Source organism: Pseudophryne corroboree, chromosome 1 (genome assembly GCF_028390025.1).
Source record: "Pseudophryne corroboree isolate aPseCor3 chromosome 1, aPseCor3.hap2, whole genome shotgun sequence".
Lineage (NCBI taxonomy): Eukaryota > Metazoa > Chordata > Amphibia > Anura > Myobatrachidae > Pseudophryne > Pseudophryne corroboree.
In genome coordinates, this window is record NC_086444.1 from 67,373,361 (window position 1) to 67,400,253 (window position 26,893).

At 42.0% G+C, this 26,893-nt stretch overlaps 1 protein-coding gene across 2 annotated transcripts in view; it reads right to left on the reverse strand.

Moving 5' to 3' along the window:
* Positions 1-26,893, reverse strand: part of MYO5B (myosin VB) — a 413,488-nt gene that overhangs the window by 158,222 nt on the left and 228,373 nt on the right. For both annotated transcript variants that reach the window (XM_063960368.1, XM_063960358.1), the window contains exon 8: positions 4,714-4,821. In XM_063960368.1, coding sequence (XP_063816438.1) covers positions 4,714-4,821 — 108 coding nt within the window. The remainder of the gene's footprint in view (positions 1-4,713; positions 4,822-26,893) is intronic.

Consider the following 26,893-nt stretch of genomic DNA (forward strand, 5'->3'; position numbering starts at 1 on the left):
CATACTAAATGGGGTAAAATTAGGGGATTCTGTAATGAAAAAAAGACTTACGTATTCACATAGATAGCAAACTAAGCAGCAGTACCCAAAGTAGGATTGCAGCAAAGAAGGCTAACAAGGTATTAGTATATATAAAGTGGTGAATTGCCACAAGGGACGAGAGTGTTATACTCCCATTATATAAATCCCTAGTGAGGCCACATCTTGAATACTGTGCACAATTTACATACTACAAAAAGGATATCCTGGAACTAGAAAAGGTTCAGAGGCGGGCGACCAAACTAATTAAGGGGATGGAGATGCTGGAATACGAGGAAAGGTTTGCAAGCCTAGGCATGTTTACACTGGAAAAGAGGAGAATAAGAGGGGACATGATCAATATTTACAAATAAGTAAGGGGACAACACACAGAGCTTGCCGGGGAACTGTTTTTGGTAAGGTCAACACAGAGAACACGTGGACTCGCGTTTACTTTTGAGGAGACAGTAAGAACAATACATGTTTGGAATTCCCTGCCTGAGAGAGTAGTAATGGCGGACTCAGTCAACACTTTTAAGAATGGGCTAGATAAGTACCTAATGGATAAGCATATACAGGGTTATGGTCACAGCCTTTTTTTGCGGCGGTCGAGTCGTGCATTCGCACGGGGCACCCGCCCGCGGCTCTAAGTCGCTCTGTTTGGCTCCCCCTCCTCCCCATCATTACTATTATGCCTAGGGGGCGGAGTTTCGTGCAATGACGCGTTTGCGTCGTGACGTCATGATGCAAACGCATCATTGCATGAAACTCCGCCCCTGAGCGCAGTACTGACGAGGGGGAGGAGGGGAAGCCAGGACACGACGGGAGACTGGAGAGTCAGGCTGGCACGGGAAAAACAAAGAGCGGGAAGCGGGATGGAAGCAGATCTCTGGCCGGTGGATGCCGCTGCAGTGCAAACATATATATTTTTTTTTTCTCTCTGTCTCTCTTTGTTGAAGGGGTCTCTGCCTGCTATAATGTGTCAAATGGGGACACCTGCCTGCCGTAATGTGTAAAATGGGGACACCTGCCTGCCGTAATGTGTAAAATGGGGACACCTGCCTGCCGTAATGTGCAAAATGGGGACACCTGCCTGCCGTAATGTGTAAAATGGGGAAACCTGCCTGCCGTAATGTGTAAAATGGGGACACTTGCCTGCCGTAATGTGTAAAATGGGAACACTTGCCTGCCGTAATGTGTAAAATGGGGACGCTTGCCTGAGGTAATGTGTAAAATGGGGACACCTGCCTGCCATAATGTGTAAAATGGGGACTCTTGCCTGCCGTAATGTGTAAAATGGGGACTCTTGCCTGCCGTAATGTGTAAAATGGGGACACCTGCCTGCCATAATGTGTAAAATGGGGACACCTGCCTACCGTAGTGTGTAAAATGGGGACACCTGCCTGCGTAATGTGTAAAATGGGGTCACCTGCCTGCCGTAATGTGTAAAATGGGGTCTCTTGCCTGCCGTAATGAGGGGATTCAATGTATCAAGGGCATTGCGGTGTGTGGCATAACATGGTGCAGGGGGCATTACTGTGTGGGGGTTTAATATGGTAGATTATTATTTTTCTATGGTGGCCGTTGATCTGTTGGTGCAGGGTCAAATACTGGGGTGTAAGGTAGTCTTTTCAGATGAGGCCACGCCCATTTTAACAAGGTCACGCCCCTTGTCTGGAGCCTATGGTGCGCAAAAGTATTTTTTTTATATATATACATCTAGGGTGGGGGCACATTTTTTTTATGTCAATGTGGGGGGGGGGGCGCATTTTTAAATCTCGCACTGGGATACAAATTGGCTAGAAACAGCCCTGGTCATGGTGCGTAGTCACGCACTATAGTTATAAAAAAAAAAAAAGAGGATTAAACACAACTGCCGACATTAGCAACAGACAAAATTAGTCCTAAAAATAATACAGCGTAGGAGACCACAAATAGGTTGAACTCGATGGACAATTTGTCTTTTTTCAACCTCAGAAACTATGTTACTATGTGAATACACTATACAATTATCTGGCAGATCATCTTCCTGTTCTGGCTGGTTGGAATGAAAATCTGGTAAAGGATGACAGCAAATGACAATCCACCATTTGCTCCCAAACACTGGGAAATGGAAATAGTGTATGCCCTGCTTTATCAGTGGCGAGAGCTGGGACAGACACTTACCATAGTAGCTGCCCCAGCGTGAGTAATATAGTAAGCAGCCATTATAGCTGAGAATAGTGGAGACAAGAGATGTCAGATTACGGGTGAATGATGTGACCCTCCATAAATAGACCCCACGCTTTGTATTTATGGGATATAAACAGCAGGAATAGACTTAGTTCACTACAGAGCAGCACAGCCTACGTATCTCCAGCTGAATATCAGCCGTCGCTGGGGACAGAGATGGACATTTGGAGATGTGCGAGGTGTTGTATCGCGGCTCAGACACACAAGTGTCACAGCGTCAGATGCCTCCAGTGCTTACATACAGAAACATCTCTCAATGTAATAAACGTGCCCCGCAGTCATAAAAAGCCTTTACTATCTTATCCATGCATTCCAGCAAGCCTGGGCAATCTGTTCTGTATTTTCTACATTGTATATAAAAGCACTTTTGGTGATGGATTCATGTGCTGCTTAGATACAATGTGACAGCGTGATATGATATATGACTTAGACAGGCGGCTGGTACATTGGGACAAACATGAACTACATTAGCAAGTTTTGAAACAAAAGTACAACCTAGATGCTGGATGGATGGTGGAAGCGGGTGACCAGACAAACACACAATGTTGGTAAGTGGATTTCCATCTATACAATGGGGAGTTTATCAAGACAGACAGTTCCCAATCAGCACACCACCCTGCATATACAAGTTTAGCTAAACAGTTAATCACTTACTGTCTAATTACTAGGCTAAAGGCAGGTACACACTGGCCGATATATCGGCCGTTCTATTGAACGGCCGATATATCGCGGGTCCGTCGGCCAGTGTGTACGGGTGATATGTCTGTGAACTCCGTAGTTCACAGACATATCGCATCAGCCCGCAGCACAGCCGACAGCCAATATATCTACCGATATATTGGCGCATCGCTGCGTGTGTACGGGCGACCAGCCGGCCGCCCGTACACATGCTGCGGCGGCCGGCGGTGATAGACAGCTGAACTGGGCGGCCGTGTGTACACACCTGCCCAGCTCATGACGTCAGTCCCCGACGGATCGGGCAGTGTGTATGCACAGCACACTGCCCAATCCGTCCATAGATATATCTGCCGATCAATTGATCGGCAGATATATCTACCAGTGTGTACCCACCTTTACACAGGGCTATAGATCTGACTACTTATAATAGTCTACAGTTATTTCCACGTTAGGCACAGATCACAGACATTTTTTGAAATGAAATCCTCTACTGGAAGAATAAGGGGGGAATTCAATTAGCACCAAAAAATTTGCTGGAGAAAACAAAAAAATAGATTTTTACCGCAAATCCTTGCCCGATTTTTTTCCCCGGCAATTCACCGCTAGTATTATTTTCTTGTGAAAAATCTCTGTTTTTGGGCACAAACACATAGGATGCAGGATAAGTTCCCGGTCCTATGTACTTTCGCGGCCGCGAAAACAGGGCACTTAACAGGATTTTTTTAGGTCCCGAAAAAAAAATCCCAGATAAATGCCGGCATGGGGCTGCCTTTGGGGCTAATTAGATAGCCCCAGGGGGGATCAACCAGCCTGCAGTAAATTACCATGGGCAATTGAATTCCCATCCAAACCTTATAGGCTGCAGCAGAGTTGTACGTACACCAGTTTGCAGAGCGAATCGAGAGACTTTTGCGTATGCTCTAGAACCAAGCATGGGTAATTATGGGTGGTGGAGAGCCGTAAGCATTTCAGTCACAACTCCCACTGAGATTGAAGGGGCGCTACTGGGCTTTACCAGTTCTTGCAGACTAAGACTAAGGCAATATACAGTGAAGGCGTGCAGTGTGCAATGTGGCACATGCAGAGTGAGCCGGGAGTGGAAATACGCCTGTTTTAAGACGTATCCTTTGCACCAAGGGTAGTGCTGCTCCAATTGCACCCTGGTTAATGCTGACGGATCTCAAACTAAAGGCCTAACTATGGGTTGTACACAGATGCAGCTGCGCTTTTTGTTGCAGTCACGCCTATGTCTTATGCTAATGATGCAGCTGACTTTCCCAAAACTGAGACGCTCGTTAGCAGTGTTCTGAGACGGGGTGTTTCCATCACTGTGCGTCGTCAGATGCACCAGCACTATGTCGGGAGCAGTTTCTACATCTGACAGAGAGATATGCAAACGCTAGCTAGGCCACTGGGGGCTTCTGGCAGGCAATAGAGGCAGTTGCATGAGCCATTAAGAGACATGAATGGAAGCAACTGGAGTCCCAAACACGTTCCATCCAATCAATGGACAAAAGTATCAAATCTGGCACAAGGGAGCTCTGTTTTTTATATGCACATCACAGAATATGCAATGACAACATCAGCAGTTGTGCAGGTGAACTCGTCCGCTACGTCCTACCCTACATGAGGTATAGTTTGCCTTTAGCACAAATGCACCTTGGTACAAGGCTGCGCGGTTGTTTCATTTCCTGTACTTCTGAATTATTCAGGCCAAGTAACATCAAGTGATCAAACAGAGCTCACTACACAAAGCACAAAACGATCCCTGAACTCCATCCTTACCCAGAAGCGTGAACGCTTGCCTCGTTTTCTCAAAGTCATCTGCGTCATCCACTCCGTCAATCTGGGTGTCGCCTCCCAGTGAAGTGTATAAGAAATCCTCAGCTGGTACTGAGAGAGGAGAAAAATAGATAATTAAATAAAACAGTCATGTAACAAACACAAAAGGTTTTATGCATTGCCCACCTCGCCCTCTTTTAAAGTCAAGAAACGCGTCAGTTCTGTACAAAGCACCTCAGTAACAGCTAATGAAAAACAAGCTTTGCTTTTCAGCTCATTAAGAATGGTATTTTACAATGGCAATAAACATATGGAGAACAAGGGTTGGGGAAGAAATGGACATTTGAAAATACTGTGCTGTTATAGTTATACAATAGCAGTGGAATCAGATATTATCAAGCAGCTTTAAGAGAGCTGACACAAGAACTAAGTGCTCCCTTTACCAATTACCCCGTGTTAAAGATGCAGAGTAGATTAATAATGCAGCGGTACTCGTAGATAGACTTCCAACAAAAGTATATTGTAGAAAATCACAGGTTAACATGCTTCAATTTTCTACAATATACTTTGTTTTGTTGGAAGTTTCTTGAGTGCTGCTGCATTATTCAAATATATATATATATTGTCGAAGTCAAAAATATTACATAAAAAGAACATACAAACTACACACATATGAGTCGCTATACTTGCAAATACGCGCAGCGATCACAGCAATATATGGTAACACACGCATTTACACGGACATGCCACAGAGATGGATTCGACACTTATTTCATACACTACATAATTATAATAATATCAAGCGCCAGACATCATGATGATTTAAAATTATATAATGAAGTAATGTCATGTATGTGTATTAGTTGAACGAAACCAGATACACCTGTCATGTTTGGTATTGAAGCAAGCAGATTGGTGTGTAGATTCATTTGATACTTGTTGTTAAGTTGTAGGACATTGCAAAAGATAGTTATGATTAAAAGTATAAAAGCTAAAATCACTTTTATTAGAACAATAGATATTCCAAACAGGTAGTGGACAGGAAGCTCAGGCCAGCCCCTTTGGACGTCCCCAAGGCTGAACCTGTTCAGCATATACAAAGAGACTAGTGACTCATCATGAATGAGAGTCCCCTCCCCCAAACTAGATAACACATTGCTGATCACACAGGAGGTCAGTTCCTGTTTTGGTCTCAGAGTTGCTGCTCGGTCCCAGACGATGATGGAGTTCTTGCATGATTTTACAGAGAGAGAGTCATATGGAGGGACAAATTTATATGAGAAAGATATGGTAATTGTATCGCTGGCCTGTAACTGTATGTAACTGTATGTTTTAACGGCTTACTGTGTGAGTGTAACCATGTAACTATAGGTATACTGTACTCTGTAATATATTGAATCCATATCTTTTTAATAACAAATATGTACATCAATGAGCTTTGGAACTCAGATGTGTGGGTGTATTGTTTTCTCTTATGGGATGCAGTGTTTTGCGATGTACAGCGCACTTTTATCGTATATGGTAATAAGATGTGCCTGGCGTCTGCAATATATATTAGAGCGGACATTTTAAATATTTGTGAGAAAGCAATTTGGCATTCACAGATGGGGGATCGTCCGGGATATCAGGGTCTTAATGATGCACTGTACATTACAAACGCGGCTGTATTCGACTGGCTCCGATGGACGCATCGCAACGCTGATGAAAATAACATCCACGTGTACTGTTGTGATATCAGTAAGCCAATGAAATGAAATTTCAAGGGACAATGCGTTTCTCATAATATTTAAGATGCTAAAATGTATTTTTATTGTTGCAAAACAAAGTTCAAATAAGTCATATTGTGTTTGATTCAGATTGGATTGTTTATCTGTGAAGCAGGGTTAAAAGTACATTTAAAACTTGCTGCACAGCCTTGATATAGTTTTGTTTTTTTTTAACTCAGGCCTAAAATAACTTCTGGTGCTTGTATAATGTGTGATTTCTTTGTGACAAAGGAAGCCGCATGGTCTGTCCTCCATTTTGGGCTAGCCACATGGCCTGTCCACCATTTTGTGTAAACCTCATGGATGTGGAAGGGGGAGGAGCAGTGGCCATTTTGGGAAGGTCATTTTCTAAATAGCTGATTTTCACTCTGCTCAGAACAATCAGCTTTCCTTGGTCACATCAAACACCATTTATGAGTTACCAATGCATTTATTTAACCCATCCCATAGTCAATTACAAATAGTTTAAATTGGGCCTAGTGAGAGTAAATGGTAAGATAAATGCTTGTCTTGGGATAAGAAATTGCACAGATAGAAAAAGAAAAGAAAGGGTTTAGGTTTTTTTTTTCTCTTTTTCCTTCCAAGACTTGTAGAATCTGCTTGATATAAGATAGCCATTGAAATGCAAATTAACCTGTGTAACTGCTTTTTCTTAGCAGGGAAAAGCAAATAGCTTTGATATGCAGAGAAGAGGCAAGGTGTCTCATAGGAGACCACTGAATGGTACATATATATAATATTATTATAATTATGTGTATATTTATATCAGTGTATGTTCTGAATCATATCATTTAAATTATTGATTATTGCTAGAGTCATTATAGATCTGTGTGAAATAGGATACATTTGTTACTATATAGGTAAATTTGAAATAACAGTATTTTAAGGAAGTAAGTGTAAAGACACAAACGCAGGTCTGCATAAAAGTTTATACAGAACAAGTTGTGTCTAGTGGGCAATAGTAATTAGTATTGTTCACATTTATAGAGCTGGGTGATTTGTTTTATTGCGGATGCAGGGTTTTGTACACGTGTCTCGGACAAAGTACAGGACTGCGCACACAGCGTAAGAGACACGCAAGGTACGCTAAGTACAAATTATACAATAGTGTCGTTTAGTTCAAAGGTGGGATAGTAGACATTTCATACAATAGCACAAAACTACCCGGTTTCTAAAGCAGATTAGTATAAAACTTTTGTTTAAACTGTATTGCCTCTCGGGTAAAGCTGCCTATCTGAATGAATTGAAATTTTCTGTACAGAAAAACCAAAGTGTATTTGAGTGAGTGAAAGCGGACAGAGTGGAACTGAACCCAGAAACTGAAGTGGTCTAAAGTGGTAACACCGGGTTAGTAGAGGCCCGGCGGCGTAGGGTTCACTACCCTGCATGATTAGAACTGATGTGGTCTGAAGTGGTCTTAGTGATCCCATACACTGAAGTGGTCTGAAGTGGTCTGGAGTGGTCTAGGCTAGCTGGTCTACAGCAATCGTAGGGCACATAGATAACTAGTATCTATAGGCTGTGCTATTGCATTGCATGTCCGTGTGTTCTGCACAGCACAACGTGATACCATTGTGTCATATGCGCTGTGGGAGAGCATACGCACACGTGATTGCATAGACAAAAGGGGTTTTTCTTTGACAACGTCGGGAAATCTCCCTGGTGGGCTTCACTGGAAAGGGTGAAGGATAGTTATCTAATTTCTCTGTTTTTCACCCTACAAACAATTCCAGTTGAAAGATACCGAAAAGGAATTTTTCGCTGCCTCTCTCAGGAAAATATTCCAAACAGAACTTCCACCGAAAGAAATTACGGTATTGTAAGGTCTGATAGGAGCCCTAAGTTGGGTACATTGCCTTCGCTATCAACAGTGTATCGTAGTACTGGCCAACGTGGGCGGAGAGCGAGTGGAAGGCGCTCGGAGATACTTCCACCGTCTACTTACATTGAGCATTTTGGTGTTTGTGGGAATTTTTTAGTTATTAAAAGAGACCCACAAATATGAGAGCCAGTTGCTCAAGTGAGAGACGTTTAGGCAGGGTTCAGGCAGAATTGTGGCCGAAAGGCTCAGCAAGGTTTATCATGTGTGGAAAAATATGGTTCACAGTCACACACAGAAGTTTTATGCAATGAATGGTTATGTATGACTGACAAAGATAGGGTACCATTCCCTAGGGTGGGCAGCTTTGAACCAGAGGTATTGCAGAATTTAAGGATATAGATATGTCTGATAAAATCCCGAAAACAAAGGGTCAGACATACAAATTGTTTAAACCTGTGGCAGCAAGAGGGGTTGGTGAGTTTGATCCTAAGGTATTGCAGGTGGTATGTCTAACCAAAGTCATATAAGACAAGAATGGAAATATAAGAACTGTTTGAACTTGTAGCAACAATAAACAAGTAGGAAGAAAAAAAGAGTGCAAGTACGCCGCCATATGTAGATGTGGAAGCAGTTACGGCCAGCATACAAACTATAGAAAATAATAAAAATATGAAAAATATGACTGTAACCTATATATGTACTAATGAATGTTGAAGTTTTATTTAGTAGGAGAAGGTGACCTGATTGTTTTCAGCCATTTCTCATGCACCCAGAGGAGTATCCAACCGGTAAAAGAGGAGCAGTAGCCTGTGGGGGTAGTGGCTGAGACCAGTGGAACAGGTAAGTATGGTATCATTCGTGTACATATATAGTAAAATCCAAAAATAAAACAAAAAAATCAAGAAAGTAACGTCAGAAATGGAGAAAAACCTGTCCGCACATTAGTTTCTCTAACGTCCTAGTGGATGCTGGGGACTCCGTAAGGACCATGGGGAATAGCGGCTCCGCAGGAGACTGGGCACAGCTAAGAAAGAATTAGGACTACCTGGTGTGCACTGGCTCCTCCCACTATGACCCTCCTCCAGACTTCAGTTAGTATCCTGTGCCCGGCCGAGCTGGATGCACACTAGGGGCTCTCCTGAGCTCCTAGAAAGAAAGTATATGTTAGGTTTTTTATTTTACAGTGAGATCTGCTGGCAACAGACTCACTGCAGCGAGGGACTAAGGGGAGAAGAAGCGAACCTACCTAACTGGTGGTAGCTTGGGCTTCTTAGGCTACTGGACACCATTAGCTCCAGAGGGATCGACCGCATGGAACCGGCCATTGGTGTTCGGTCCCGGAGCCGCGCCGCCGGCCCCCTTACAGAGCCAGAAGCAAGAAGAAATCCGGAAAATCGGCGGCAGAAGACATCAGTTTTCACCAAGGTAGCGCACAGCACTGCAGCTGTGCGCCATTGCTCCTCATACACACTTCACACTCCGGTCACTGAGGGTGCAGGGCGCTGGGGGGGGGGGCGCCCTGAGAAGCAATAAATACACCTTGGCTGGCAAATATATCACAATATATAGCCCCAGAGGCTATATATGTGATAAATACCCCTGCCAGAATCCATAAAAATGCGGGAGAAAAGTCCGCGAAAAAGGGGCGGAGCTATCTCCCTCAGCACAATGGCGCCATTTTCTCTTCACAGTGCAGCTGGAAGACAGCTCCCCAGGCTCTCCCCTGTAGTTTTCAGGCTCAAAGGGTTAAAAAGAGAGGGGGGGGGCACTAAATTTAGGTGCAATATTGTTTATACAAGCAGCTATTGGGGGAAAAATCACTCAGTTATAGTGTTAATCCCTGCATTATATAGCGCTCTGGTGTGTGCTGGCATACTCTCTCTCTGTCTCCCCAAAGGACTTTGTGGGGTCCTGTCCTCAGTCAGAGCATTCCCTGTGTGTGTGCTGTGTGTCGGTACGGCTGTGTCGACATGTGGGATGAGGAAGGTTACGTGGAGGTGGAGCAGAGGCCGATAAATGGGATGTCGTCCCCTGTGGGGCCGACACCAGAGTGGATGGATAGGTGGAAGGTATTAAACGACAATATCAATTCCTTACAAGGCTGGATGACGTAAAACAGCTGTGGGACAGCCGGCTTCTCAGCCCGCGCCTGCCCAGGCGTCTCAAAGGCCATCAGGGGCTCAAAAAAGCGCCCGTTACCTCAGATGGCAGACACAGATGTCGACACGGAGTCTGACTCCAATGTCAACGAGATTGAGACATATACACAATCCACTAGGAACATCCGTTACATGATCTCGGCAATAAAAAAATGTGTTACGCATTTCTTACATGAACCCAAGTACCACATAAAAGGGGTTTTATTTTTGGGGAGAAAAAGCAGCCAGTGTTTTGTTCCCCCATCAGATGAATGAATGAAGTGTGTAAAGTAGCGTGGGTTCCCCCGATAAGAAACTGGTAATTTCTAACAATCGCCTCAGCATAAATAGTGCTGCTGCAGCGTGGTCTGATACCCTGTCAGATAATATTAATACTCTAAGACAGGGAAAATAGTTTGCTAACATAGAGCATATTAAAGACGTTGTCTTATATCTAAAGGATGCACAGAGGGATATTTGCCGGCTGGCATCCAGAATTAATACAATGTCCATTCTGCCAGGAGGGTATTAGAAACCCGGCAGTGGACAGGTGATGCTGCCTATAAAAGGCACATGGAGACAGGTGCGGTAGGGGCGCGTCTCGGGAACTTCAGGGACCAGTCGGTTTGCCCACAGGTGGATCCCTAGGTTCTGCAAATAGTACCTCGGAGAAAGGTAGTACTGGCGGCAATTCACAAGCTGCACTTCCAGCAGGTGAAATCTAGGTACCCCTCCTTCAACAAGGCCGGGGTTACTATTCCAAAATGTTGTGGTACCGAAACCAGACGGTTCGGTGAGACCCATTCTAAAATTGAAAGCCTTGAACACTTATATACGAAGTTTCGAGTTTCCCAAGCAATGGAGAGAGTACCACTCTACTCCAAGTTGGGGGATAACCCGCACCAAGATGTAATTAATCCAAATAGTTTATATGCTTGGGATACCTTTTCAGTAATAAATACCACTATCACTTTTAAGTGAATAAATCATGAGAAAATTTTCGAGGTCATTATAGGTGCTACCAACTGATTTAGGTTAAAGTATAAGGTCGAATCCCCAAAGAGAGGGGGAAAGAGAAAAGAAATCAGTTACTTATGCGGTGCACACAACCCAATATGCATTAAATTTAAAATAAATCCTTTATTGTAAATTCATTAAAATCCCTATATTGTACTCAGATCTAGGCACAATGCCACAATAAATGTTTGATAATTCTGTCTTTAATTAATTTTATTTTTCAGACTTATATTGTCCTTTATTCAGAATCAAGCGAAGTATTAAAAACATAGTAAGGAAAGTGAAAAAGAATGAAGATAAGTGAATAAAGATTAAAAACAAGGCTGGTGTGTCAGATGTATTTGTGTGCTATTATTATCAATTAATCCTAATATGTGTAGACCGTATTGATTCTCTCTATATTGCACTCAGATTAATTATTCATATTGAGAGAATTATGGGTGATCAACTCAAGTCAGACTCTTATTAGGGTGTATCCCAGAAATACAGTCTAATATATTGATGTAATGATGGATATAACGTTTAATATTTAATATCGCCTTCCAAATAACTTCAATGATAGGCAATTACTGTATTTCAATGATTACCAGGACCTTACGAGATCATACCCTTAGGATATTACATACTAAACCTGCATCATTATATTGCTGACGACAAATACTTGTATTATACCACTATAACTACATATGATATAAACTCCAGATCACTTCATGTGTCACCTAGAGTTCTAATACTGCCCGTTCCTTGTATTGTATAGGTACAGTTGCCGTAGTAATGCGGGCGATACAAGCTGTCTGACCCGCTGTATGATAGTTCTAATATAATAACTTGTGTAATTGAGCCAACATTATTATATTATATAACCGCATATCAGGATAGTATTTTATTAATCATAGCCACTTAAGCTATAATGCAATCCAGTGTGGTCTGCAGCTATACTTAACACAGATATGATCAGATATTTCAGTTGCTAGGGCTTATAACGGCACCTTTATAATATCATACCGGACACTCATATCACTGTGTTATAGTAGAACCTGCGGTTACACTGGATAGATCTTAAGCTAGAACTCTTGTGGCCACTATAGTGTAGTTCAGAGTTCCGCACTGGATATAATGTACATTTTTAAATATCAGTACGTACTCCACGGTTATATGGTACATCTGTATTCAAGTTATTTGTAACTGCTGCCACTGCTACGCAGTTCACAGTGTCATCACTAATTTCTCTTTTCAGATGAACCCATATATTCTACCGCTGGATGGGCCGTTTAAACTCCTCAACTAATATGCTGTTAATTGCTGGCTATGGTGATTCCTATATCATGCAGTACATTGATGGGGCATTAAACAGATAAGGTCATTGATTACTGCAGCCACTGCCGCATAGTTTACAATGCCGTCACTGATCTCTCACATCAGATAACCACATATATTTTACAGCTGGGTTAGCCGTTAGGCAGCTTGTTTAGTATACCATAAACTGTTTGTTATAGTGAATCCTATATCGTACAATGTATTGATGGGGTATCAGATGGAAAAAATTATTAATCACTGCAGCCACTGCCGTACAATTCACAGTGCCGTCACCAATTTATTGCTTCTAATAACCCCGTGTATTTTACAGCCAGACGGGCCGTTAAGCCACTCGTCTGATATGCTGTTAGATGCTGATTATAGTAATTCCTATATCATACGGCACACATATACATATATTTTAGTAGGACATCAACATAAACATTTATATTATGCGCATAAGACACACTAGCTCTAAGCCAATGCACATTTAGCTCATAGGCTTCCTCAGGGCACTATAGTCAAAAGAATACTTGTATATAGTTATTGTTAACTAAAAGGGTTATGGTTGAGCCATCTGTTGAGAGGATCTGTTATATTCATACTGTTAACTGGGTATAATATCACGAGTTATACGGTGTGATTGGTGTGGCTGGTATGAGTCTTACCCGGGATTCAAAATCCTTTCCTTATTGTGTCAGCTCTTCCGGGCACAGTATCCTAACTGAAGTCTGGAGGGTCATAGTGGGAGGAGCCAGTGCACACCAGGTAGTCCTAAAGCTTTCTTAGCTGTGCCCAGTCTCCTGCGGAGCCGCTATTCCCCATGGTCCTTACGGAGTCCCCAGCATCCACTACGGACTACGAGAAATAGATTTACCGGTGAGTAAAATCTTATTATTTGCCAGTAGGAAAGCGGACAGAGACAAGGTAACCCCCCGGGTATTTATTTCAGTTACCATATAAGAAGTATTCATTCCTAGTAATGCCCTTAGTCAAGATGAGCTCGGAAATGTTTGTTGGACCATGTACAGATCCTTAATACGGGATGAGAAGGATTGAATGAATACTTCGCATGACCTAGAAGCTTGTTAAACTTTTTTTTGTTTTTGTCTTTTGCAGTAATAGAAAACTCTCCATCTGGATAAGACCACTGGTAAACACTAATTCGGCAAATGGGGGGTGGCTGTCTCTGTGCAAATGGACGGGCTCCATAAGGCATTGAGTGTCAGGGTGCAGACTTCTTTGCAAAATTGGAAAGGGATCACAGTAGCTAATCTTAGATAGTGTGCTATTGAACATCACAAGAATAGTGCTAGGTGCAGAGAACAACAGGTGGAGAGGTTGAGGACGGTAAGTATACTGGCACATACAGGAAAGACCATCAGTCCAAACCCCAGATCCCTAATGGTCAATAATATGTTACACTTGTAGGAAGGAAGAGATTGTAGGAGTAGTAGGACACATAGTCAATATAGATCCCCTAGACAGAAAACACAAGCCACATTATTAAACACAGATGGGACCAAGGGACATATAGTAAGGAATCATAAGCCATATAGAAAACACAGATTCGGCTAATGGGAAGAATAAAATAAATGCAACATTACCCTTTGACAAAACTTGAAGACTAATGTCGCATTCTGCTGTTCTAGATGCATGTCCATCACAGGTAGAGGAAATTATCTCACAGATACCGGGTTCCCTATGAACTTAGGATGGACAGGACACTGGATTGATGGCTGGGATAGTCCCAGTAGAGATAAGACACACAGACATTTTTTTTTTAGGGGTATAGACCAAGTAGAGAATCACTTCCCCGTAGTGCCCAATCCAGTTGTCAAATTTTATAGAATCTTCTTCACCTCTACAAAACTCATCTGTCACCAACCTCTATTCTGTTTCTCTACAGTTTCCTCTTCATCTTTTGCGTTCACACAGGGTGGTTCAATACATGGACCCAATTACAGTTCAAACTCCACATGCCCAGGTCCTTCAGAGTTCTGCCCGAACCCAGTATATCTCAACAGCACGATGACACCAGTATTACTGCAGTGTGCCTGGTCATGCACAAAGGGTGGAGAATGGGAATACTGGTGAAGGGAAATTTTGTATAGACACTGATATGCCTGTTGGTGAATGGCAAACCTGACATTTTCTTTTTCATTTTCTTCTTCTTTCTCTCCTCTAGAGATGTTTCTTTTTTCTTTTTTTTTTGAGTTATGCTCATGGTACTCTACATTGCAAACACACGATAGTACATTAAAATGAACATTTGTGTACCCTACAGGAAAAGGCAGTCTGGAGGACAAAGGGGTATGGCCAGGAGTCCTCAGGACTGTGGGCAGGTGGACACGGTAAGCCAGTAGCCCCCAGAGCATACCTTCCAAGTCTAGCTGAGGTGGCACACGGTCTGACTCATCTAGGCAAAGAGGGTAGGTGCAGGCTGATGAGAGCCTACTGGTGTGCGCCAGGATTCTATTCTCATGCAGGTAAGAGAGCAATGACCTGTCTTGCTTGCTTGAGGAAGAATATTGGTAAAGCAATACCAACAGAGCCATCCTATATCCCTCCTGCAGACGGATCTTTTCAGGAAATACAAATCGACTTTGTACAGTTAACACCCTTTAGGAATTATTGTTATGTACTGATGTTTTCTCAAACTAGGTAGAGGCATTTCCTGCCGCCACGGATGCTGCTGTGTTTACCGCAAAGAAAAATTGCGCAGAAATTTGTGTGTAGATAATGGTACCCCTAGAAGTAGGAGCAAAGCTTGAAATTGTACTATTGTGATCATAGATACTGCCACTAGTATTATGTAGCTTCGGAACCACTCCCAGATCTTCACTCAACGAATCACCCTCTTCGAAATTTGTTTTTATTGTGGTTTTGGTATGTGTGTCTTTTTTTGGGGTTGTTTTTGGAAGACAACCTCATGTCATGATTGATCCGCACAATGATCAGAAATACACCAATGAGGTGACAGTACAGTACTTTATTGAGATGAGCCAGCATTTGAGAACTTGACAAAAGAACTTGAAACTGTAGATTGCTGGTATGCCAAATACTAACGGTCTTGATTGTGAACCAAGAGACTGTGTGATTGTTCTTACGCTCAGGTTGCCTAATAGACAGGTGGGAAGGACCATACCAAGTTTTGTTGACAGCACTATCCCAGTGAAAGTAGCCGAGAGAGAGACTTGGGTCCACGATTCCCATTGCAGGAAAGTCAGTAGTCCGGAAGGAACTCGTAAATGGAGTGAGATCGCAAAAGTATCACCAGAGACTCTGTTCCGTGAAGACTGAAAGGCGGCACTGTTGAACACTACCTGAGCGTACTAAAGGATTACAGAAAGACCAGTCATTGTAATTGATTTGTTATGAACAAGAGTTGTTTTGTTCTATTTCTCTTTTCTCTCTTTCCCGCTGACAAACATTTTTTTTTCAGGATATTCTATTTTTGCGAGGCTTTTTTATGAGGAGTCGAGTGTGGGACTGGAACTGGTTCTGGAGAAAGGAGTGATTTCCTTATAGGATCCCAGGATTAGCCGATCAGTTTGTTAAAATCAGAGAAAAATCAAAGGTCTAGTAGTAATGAAGTTCAGAGGTAATCAGGAACAATCAGGCAATGGCTATTCACACATTGCAGATAAAGAGCTCATTAATATATGTGGAAGAAAGGTTTATGAGTGGCTCTCCCCGAACTCCGAAGGTTTATGTTATTTAGGAAGGACAGTACTTATAACCCTTGTTCAATTATTAAACAGACCTAGCATACGTTCCAGAAATGGAAACAATGTTCAGAAAATGATAGGAATATGTAGATCATGAAAATTTTATATGTCACTTTCACGATTTGTTTGTGTCTTCTTCATCTACCCAGCAGAACCTCAATAGAATCCAAACATCAGTGTACAAAGACGTAGGTACATGTATGTGTGAAATGTTCGTCGCAAATCAGACATTATAGGCCAAAGCACTGTCCCAGCATACTCTATAGGTTGAATGTTGTCCCACACCCAACCAGTGGTCCCGTGACCGCCGAGTGCATATAGAGGATGTCTCGTCCTCCTCCCTGTCTTCCCCAAATATAGTCAAGTGTCTGAATTGCGAAGTGCATACATACTTGTGTCTAGGTCACCGATTATTGTATGAAATATTTTTTTTTCTTATGTTAATAATTGATGGCAGTTATTGTTTGCTGCCAAAGGGTGGACTGTCGAAGTCAAAAATATTACATAAAAAGAACATACAAACTACACACATATGAGTCGCTATACTTGCAAATATGCGCAGCGATCACAGCAATATATGGTAACACACGCATTTACACGGACATGCCACAGAGATGGATTCGACACTTATTTCATACACTACATAATTATAATAATATCAAGCGCCAGACATCATGATGATTTAAAATTATATAATGAAGTAATGTCATGTATGTGTATAAGTTGAACGAAACCAGATACACCTGTCATGTTTGGTATTGAAGCAAGCAGATTGGTGTGTAGATTCATTTGATACTTGTTGTTAAGTTGTAGGACATTGCGACAGATAGTTATGATTAAAATTATAAAAGCTAAAATCACTTTTATTAGAACAATAGATATTCCAAACAGGTAGTGGACAGGAAGCTCAGGCCAGCCCCTTTGGACGTCCCCAAGGCTGAACCTGTTCAGCATATACAAAGAGACTAGTGACTCATCATGAATGAGAGTCCCCTGCCCCAAACTAGATAACACATTGCTGATCACACAGGAGGTCAGTTCCTGTTTTGGTCTCAGAGTTGCTGCTCGGTCCCAGACGATGATGGAGTTCTTGCATGATTTTACAGAGAGAGAGAGTCATATGGAGGGACAAATTTATATGAGAAAGATATGGTAATTGTATCGCTGGCCTGTAACTGTATGTAACTGTAACTGTATGTAACTGTATGTTTTAACTGCTTACTGTGTGAGTGTAACCATGTAACTATAGGTATACTGTATATTGTGATATATTGAATCCATATCCTTTTAATAACAAATATATACATCAATGAGCTTTGGAACTCAGATAATGTGTGGGTGTATTGTTTTCTCTTATGGGATGCAGTGTTTTGCGATGTACAGCACACTTTTATCGTATATGGTAATAAGATGCACCTGGCGTCTGCAATATATATTAGAGTGGGCATTTTAAATATTTGTGAGAAAGCAATTTGGCATTCACAATATATATACACACACGCATACACTTATTTTATATTATAGCACTACTTGTTGGTATCACACAACAGTTTACATATATCAAGGAAGTGTCCAAAAGATCAGAATTATAACTTTATTTTTTTATAAAGAAATATAGCACTTTCTTAGGTGGGGACACAAAGTGGGTCATTCCGAGTTGATCGCTAGCTGCCGTTGGTCGCTGCGTAGCGATCAGTGAAAAAAATGGGTAATCTGCGCATGCACCGCAATTCGCACGCGCATCGTACGGGTACAAAGTCCTTCGTGGTTTTGCACTGGTTCTAGCAACGATTCCAATCGCACAGCCGAACGCAAGGAGATTGACAGGAAGAGGGTGTTAATGGGTGTCAACTGACCGTTTTCTGGGAGTGTTTGGAAAAGCGCAGGCGTGGCCGGGCGTTTGCTGGGTGGGTATCCGACGGGTGGGTACCGTGTCACTCGTCGCAGCAATCATCGCACAGGATAAGTAACTACAGGGCTGGTCTTGTTTTGCCCAAAATGTGTTTGCAGCCGCTCTGCTGCATAGGCTTTCGCACTCCGGCAAAGCGAAAATACACTCCCCCGTGGGCAGCGACTATGCGTTTGCACAGCTGCTAAAAACTGCTAGCGAGCGATCAACTCGGAATGACCCCCAATGTGTATTGGACCAAAGGCAACTATAAGAGCTTCTCTTCTCCCCCACACCTGATCCCTAAGCAGCCATCAACAGGCAGTGAGACCCCGTGCGCTTGTTTTCTGTCAGGCACCTTTTGTGAAGTCACTCACACTTTTAAATTAATATCAAGATGACAGACTAAAATAAAACATGATTAACACAGGTTCTGTGGCTGGATAATTCAAGCCTACATTTCACCTGGTTTTTATCAGCCATACTACCTGTGTAAATTATAGGTGTCCCAGGTTAAGGGGATATTATGGCAAGCCTAATTTTAGGTCCGTTCACCATCTTCCACTCCACAGCCACAGCCAAAATGGCAAAAACGTTCAGGTGGTAATTGGACTTTAATGATTATCATTATTATTCTTTATTTATATGGCGCCACTAGGGTTCCGCAGCGCCCAATTACAGTCACTGTAACAGTGACTTACAGTTGAAGACAATATAGGACAAGCGCAGGGTTAACAAACATAGCTACATCAGCAGACGACACTGACATAAGCATCAGGGTGGCAGAAAAATGCGGGATTTGGTGCAGTCGAAGAAGGTTTAATTAAGAGAAGGATAAAAACATGAGGGAAGAGAGCCCTGATCGTGAGAGATTACACTCTAAAGGGGAAGGTCAGACAGATGGGGTGACATACATGGGGTAGAAAGTGAGCGTGGAACAGAGGGTTAGGATGAGAGACAGCTGGGTTTGGTGAAGAAGTGGGTCTTGAGAGCCCATTTGATGTTTTGTAGAGAGTCTGAGAGGGAGAGGTAGAGAATTCCAGAGAAAGGATTTATTTAAGAGAAAGGATAATTTAGTAAAACTGCAACTGCTAGCACTCGCATGTTGGGGGCCGCCAGCGATGCAATTGCAATTGAATTGTGAACGCATCACTTGTCCCGCAAAATAAGTGAAGCCTCAGCCTGCGCAGCCTGGCTGCGAAGACCGTCGCAGTGCATCCAACTTACCCGTCGCAGCAGTCATATGTGACATAACACGGCCGCTCCGAAAATGGCTGGGACACACCCGCATTCCTATCGACACCCTCCCGCAGTGTCACGTCGACGCCCCCGAATGCCTGTGCTCGTCAACCAGGTAGAGGCATTCGCATCACTGCGATCACATCTCCTGGACCGTGCACGTGCAGAACGGGTTATGCGCGTGCACACTGGTCCAACATTCGTCCAGATGCGATCACATTGCAGTAGCGGCTGCTACTGCATAAGGCCCAGTGTCAATATAGTTTTAGTCTAATCCTCTTTTTCCTCTGTCATAAGGCATTTGATTTGTGGCTATAAAGCCTACTAGAAAATCTGAATCATCTGTTATAAGTACAAGAGCAATTTGGCAATGTACCTAATGAATATATTAAACAAAACAGGACCCTTGGTTACCGTCCCGTCCCGTCCCCTGAGGTTACACCCTGTTCGCAACACCGCTGCGTCCTTTTGTCAAACCTTTATTCATTTCACCAGGTTAGAGTCTAATACACAGATATTCAGTTTCTAGATTCCATTATTGGGGCATACCCTAAGAAATGCCGTGCTAGAGACCTAAATAAGCAGTCACACTGATCCGTACAAATCTAATACTTTAATTACATAGTTTAAAAAACCCAAATGGCCCAATTACATCACAAGCTGCCTCCTTTCCGCTATTACAGAGGTAGAATTATGACATTACATAATAATCAGATAATACAGAGATCTTGGTTGCATATATCTGCAGATATAGGGTTAAGCCCCCAGGCCGAACGGCAAGGCGTCTCTGTCACTGTGGGTCCCTAACACTAGGTATGGGTCCGGGGTGCGGGACCCCATCATGTCGGCACAGGCTGGCCACCCCAGGGCAGCCGACCTGTGCCGACATGATGGATTCCCGCACCCCGGACCCATACCTAGAGTTAGGGACCCCCAGTGACACAGAAGCCTTGCCGTTTGGCCTGGGGGCTTAACCCTCTATCTGCAGATATATGCAACCAAGATCTCTGTATTATCTGATTATTATGTAGTGTTCTTTTCAGCGTGCATTAGGGATAGCAAAATGTTTTTTCTTACTCAGAATTACCCCTCCCTTTAAGCACCTGAGTGACATCACAATCTGACTGAGCAGCTCGCCAATAAATGTGCATTGTAGAATTATGACATTATCTGTATAATTAAGAACTCTTCCAGTATGTTTATGTGTCTTCTCACATTCACCGGGGATTGGGTTTAATTGGCTTTGCTAGAAAAGAATAACTGCACAATTGTTTTCTAAACTAGTTATTTTATGACGCTTATTCGAATGCGATCAAGGTTGTTGAAACTCATATTACAAGGATTAATGTATAGAGTGGGTGTTAAGCCAAATCAGGGCAAACTGACACTGTGGCTAAGTAGGCATAATAAGAATAAAATAAGCAGAGAGTCAGATACAGTAACAAAGAAGAGCTGAAAAATACAAAGACATAAAAACCAATCAAGTTCAAACTGTTAAAAACTCACGAAAACTCCAAAGATGCAGTCGCCGATTTGAACTAAAAAAACCTTATTGCCTTCAGTGAATAATAATCAGACTCATTCACAGGATCAGTCACCCCAATAATAGATAAGGAATCCCATTTCTTTAAAGAAGGGCATCCAATTTACAGAAGTGTCCTCACGCACTATTCCTGCAGTCACGCCAAAAACATCCCTTCTCGGTGCGCCAGGTCCCGCCAGACTCAGCTTGCATCGAGTGCCTTTTTCCCAAGAATATGCGTCTTATGGGGACATGTACTAAGCAGTGATAAAAGTGGAGAAGTGAGCCAGTGGAGAAGTTGCCCATGGCAACAAATCAGCATTGACATAACATTTATAATATACATACTATAAACGTATACAGAGTAGCTGATTGGTTGGCTTCATACATTCACCCCCTAAACACAATCGGATATGACAAAACCACTTCACAAGACTGCACTGAATATGAAGTGTCACGAGGCAGCCTCCGCAGCATTTTTTTTACGCCAAGTTCCATTTGTGCTTCATATACAGATTCAGACTCAGTCGCACACAGATAAGTGCAATGAAAAATAATGATGACCTAAAAACTGCGCAAACATCTGTGACAGCAGCCTATGGAAACAAAAATTGAGCCTCCACTGTTCTCTCCAAAAAATGCAAAAAATATTTTAAAAATAGGTCAATGGTGTTGTTGGCCATATTTTTTTAAACACTACTGTATAAGTATAAGTATTGCATATTAAATTAATCAGTGCAGTCTCGTGAAGCGGTACTGTATAAGTATTGCATATTAAATGAATCAGTGCAGTCTCGTGAAGCGGTTTTGTCGCATTTGATCACCAGCCGTCTCACGCCACATGGCCTATTGAGGTTAGGTGTAGGTGGACACCACGTTACTTGTAAATTCAGTAAAAAGATCAGCCATAAGTACTTTTACTGCCAGAGTTCCAACTACCCTTACAGTGAAGAACCCTTTCCATATAGAGGACTAAACCATAATTCTTCCATTAGACAAGTATTTGTACTGACTATAGACACTGCAATCAGGACACCTCAAATGAGACTTTGTATTCAAAAAACTTACCCACCTGATCTGTCTAGTTTTTCTTTTATACTGTGACCCCTGAAATCTCTTAATAAGAACGCCTGTCTTCATGCACTAAGTTTTGAGTTCAGTATGATTTACCGATGGACACAATACCGACGTTCAAAATTCCGACAGCCATTGACCGACAGTCAAAATACCGACATGGGCAAAATACAGACATTCGTTATGCCAACATGTTCAAAATGCCGACATAGTCGGAATACCGACATTTGAAATGCCAACACGTTCAAAACACCGACATGAGTTTGTTTTTTGTGTTTTTATTTATTTATTTTTTTTGGGGGGGGGCATGTCGACATAGACACCATCTTAGGTATGAACAAGTGCGAGGTAAGAACAAGTCTGTTTTGGGCAAAAAATCCTTAAAAACGCATGTCGGCATTTTGACGCCAGCATGTCAAATGTCGGTATTCTGACTATGTCGGCCTATTAAACATTCTGGCATAATGAATGTCAGTATTTTGACCGTGTCTGTATTTTTGACTGTCGGTCAATGGCTGCCGGGATTATGACCGTCGGTAAATCAACTGCTACCCTTCTGTTTGTAGACAGGTGTCCAAAACTGTAGTAAACTATACTGTTTGGATATCAGAAAGTATCATAGTTGTGGTGGGTGATGATTAATAAATAACCAGAGTTCAGCTGCACATAATGGAACCAATGACTGGGATATGTGTTATAAAACAGATATGTCATTAAATGGCAAAGCATATGATAACGTACTGTAATTTATAGTGATATTTTGCAGGAAAGGCTATGTGCTTGGAAATGCCCCTGGGTCTGGAAGGTACTTGAACATTCTACCTCCTGCATTAATGTAACAATGTTGCATGTCCGATCGCCAATATCTAAACCAGGCTAATGTAGTGCAAAAGGGCAAAAATTCCAAATGCCCAACATTGGTGTATTGAAATTCCATAGCCCAACTGGTGATTTATGATGATGAAACAAACTTCAATCTGAATTACAGTAAATAGTGTGGAAGACAAATACAAAAACAAGTGTTACTGTTAAAAGTGCCACAATTATATACCTTTACACAGCTGCCTTCAAGTGATTTGGATTCAATGACACGATGACCTTCAGCTCTCCACTGACATAAAGTCAGGCAACCCTAATTTCCAAGCCTCCTACTGGATCAATAGATGTGACTGGTTCCTGTGGCTTTGCCCTGCCCAAAGGTAAAGGGGCAAGCACCATTTTTTGGAGCTGGCAGCCTCTTCACAAACTCATGGGGGCTATTCAAATGTATGTTCTTTAGTGATGATTAAAGGGCACCCATTATTGCTATTCAATTGTTTGGGGCAGCTTTTAATTATCGCGCCCAGTTAGACAGGGTTTAGCCGCGTAAAGAGGCAAAATCCATCTAAACTAATGGGCGCGACGGGGATAAGTCCATGTTGTCGAAACAGCCGACTTCACGCAGCTTGCAGCCTCCGGAGGGGTGAGCTGAAATGTGACTGCTGTGGCTAATGGGCGTCTGATCGGAGCAACATTTGATTAGCTCTGATAGATGCCCATTAGTATTCCCCGCCTCTCAAACATTTGAATAGCCCCCATGGAGTCTGACAATGGAACATCACATGAATTACAACAAAGGATAATGGAGTCCATATGTATAGCGAGGTGCAATAGGATTGTTGTCTGTGTTTTGTATTAGCCTAAGTAGATATATATGGGTTAGTTAACGGTGTAAGGAGTTGTAGAATACTTGGTAGAAAGAGGAACTAGTGTTAAAAGCTTGTGATAATATTTTGGGATTGTGGGGGTAATTCAGATCTGATCGCTGCTGTGCGTTTTCGCATAGCGTGCGATCAGATCTGCGCATGCGTATGCACCGCAATGCGCAGGCGCGACAGGCGGCTGCAAAGCGGATCGCCGGTCAGCGACAGATTTGTGTGAAGGATCCATTCGCACGGCATTCGCAAGGAGACTGACAGGAAGAGGGCGTTTGTGGGTGGCAACTGACCGTTTTCAGGGAGTATCTGGAAAAACGCAGGCGTGTCCAAGTGTTTGAAGGGCGGGTGTCTGACGTCAACTCCGGCCCAGAGTAGGCTGATGTGATCGCAGTGGCTGAGTAAGTCCAGGGCTGCATGTAGACTGCACAGAATCAGTTTGTACAGCTCTGCTACACATGCGATCGCACACTTGGTGAAAATACACTCCCCCTGTAGGTGGCGACTATCTGATCGCAGGACTGCAAAAATTGCTGCCCAGAAATCAGATCTGAATTACCCCCAGTGTTGGTGAGACATAATGCAATATATTGCAATCAGTGGTGCATTTTACACAGGGGCTGCAGGGCTGTAGAATCTGCAGCATTTTGCAGGTGATTTTGTAAAAAGCAAAAAATAAAAAAATGCAGTGTATGGGGTTCACCGATTGTAACCAAAAATGATCAGAATGAATGGATCAGGTTGTCTAAGAATTTGCAGACCAGTCGGGTATCTAGTTTGCTAGTGTATGTTAACAATCTGCTGATTTGCCAGCAGTTGTTAATATTTTACTAATAAAATGGGCACTTTTATGTTTTACAGATCTGATCTTTGGATGAAAATGATCTGCAAATCATTGTCAAAAATTGCCAATATATGGGCACATATTGCGGTATTGGAGATGGGCGCTTGTGTGACGCTGATGGGCGCTTGTGTGTACAGCTATGAATTAGGCCTTATGCGTTTGTGAATGATATTACATCACGGGAGCTGTATAAGGGTATAAGCATACAACTGTAACATGAGGAATCGCTGACATACTCTCCGCATTGTTGCACGGCTGCTGCGAGCTGCATTAGGATATATGTATGTTGTTTCCTTGCATTAGATTACAAAAAGGATGTTCCTTTCATTTGTCCGCATTATACAAAAAATAAGAATTTACTTACCGATAATTCTATTTCTCGTAGTCCGTAGTGGATGCTGGGGACTCCGTAAGGACCATGGGGAATAGCGGCTCCGCAGGAGACTGGGCACAAAAGTAAAGCTTTAGAACTACCTGGTGTGCACTGGCTCCTCCCCCTATGACCCTCCTCCAAGCCTCAGTTAGGATACTGTGCCCGGACGAGCGTACACAATAAGGAAGGATTTTGAATCCCGGGTAAGACTCATACCAGCCACACCAATCACACCGTACAACTTGTGATCTGAACCCAGTTAACAGCATGATAACAGAGGAGTGTTGCCTTATAGGTAATTGTCTGCACTTAGTCTAATATTAGGGCAATAGATGTTGTCTGAATCAAAATATAATTCATTATAAATAGGCGATGTTACCATAGTGGACAGTATAGTGGATATATATAGTAAGGAATAGATATGAAATAAGTTTGAATGTATGAGGTAATGTTTAGCTGATTTAAGAAATTAGGTTTGTGTATGTGTTTATATAGATATACTGTATATTTGTGTTTTACTGCAAGATGGTAAAAAATAGTGTAGGGAACAGGTTTATTCTGCTCTAGTCATAAATAAGGCCAGAGAGGTTACAGTAAGATCAAGAGTCATTGTAGAGAAAAGGTATTAGGCCATAAATGATAATAGGTATGTGACAGAGCTCTGTTGGTCATTGGAATTCACAGGTGTGCTTACAGTAGATCAGAATCTACTGGTTTGTCTATTGTCCAGTGAAGGTTAAAAGCTAGGGAGCATAAATTAACTACTATGAAAAGAGATCACATCCATTGATAAAACATTGTGTAACCGACCCCAGGAAAACTTGTCAATACAACAGAACTTTGGATGAAAAGACATTCCAGATTTTACAATACTATACTTGCTTAAGGCAGTGTGGACACCACACTTTTATGACACCATGCCTCTGTGAACAGGACACGACAGCCCAGTTCAATGTTTGTTTTATTACACCTTGGAATCTGACAAACCTATAATTACCTATTCCATTGGAAACTATGAGAATATGATAGTTTGAATTGGTAAAATATGAGATAAAAGGACCAGACTTGTAGTTAGGAGTTAGAAGGAAGAGGGAGAGGGAGAAGAAGAAGGAGAAGGAAGGAAGTCAGTCAGGAGAAGAAGTCATGGAGAACATGCAGAAGGAATGATTCTTGGGATGGCAATCTTTAACTTGCAAGTATAAATATGATAATAATTGAAACTGTTTGTGAAACTTATGTCATGTTGTTTTATGTTATGTAACGAAGGAAACATAGCATAGCTTAATATAATTATAATTAGTATATATATCACTACTGTGTATATCTTATTCTGTACGATTTGATCTGCCTGTAAATAAAGAATCATATAAAAAGAGCGGTAATATTCAAGCTTGAACTCTCTTTAAGGAATCTTAACTTCATAATTTCATAAGTCATATATATATATATATATATATATATATATATATATATATATAAGGACTGCATATATTTATCAGCCAATTAATTTGTAAGCCTGACATAATATATTTGCAGATATATATGATAACGCATATTAATTAAAATATATCCATATATTAATAACCATATATGTTATATTAAATATTAATATTCATAAATATGATTCCGTAAAGCAATATTGGCGACCACGAATTGGACTTGTTATTACTGAATCTGATTATCTGATTTATAATATTTATGAGGAGTAGCAAATGCTATAAGCTGGCTACCAAATCTGCAGAATCACGGTGGGGATGTATCTATGAAAATTTATTACCA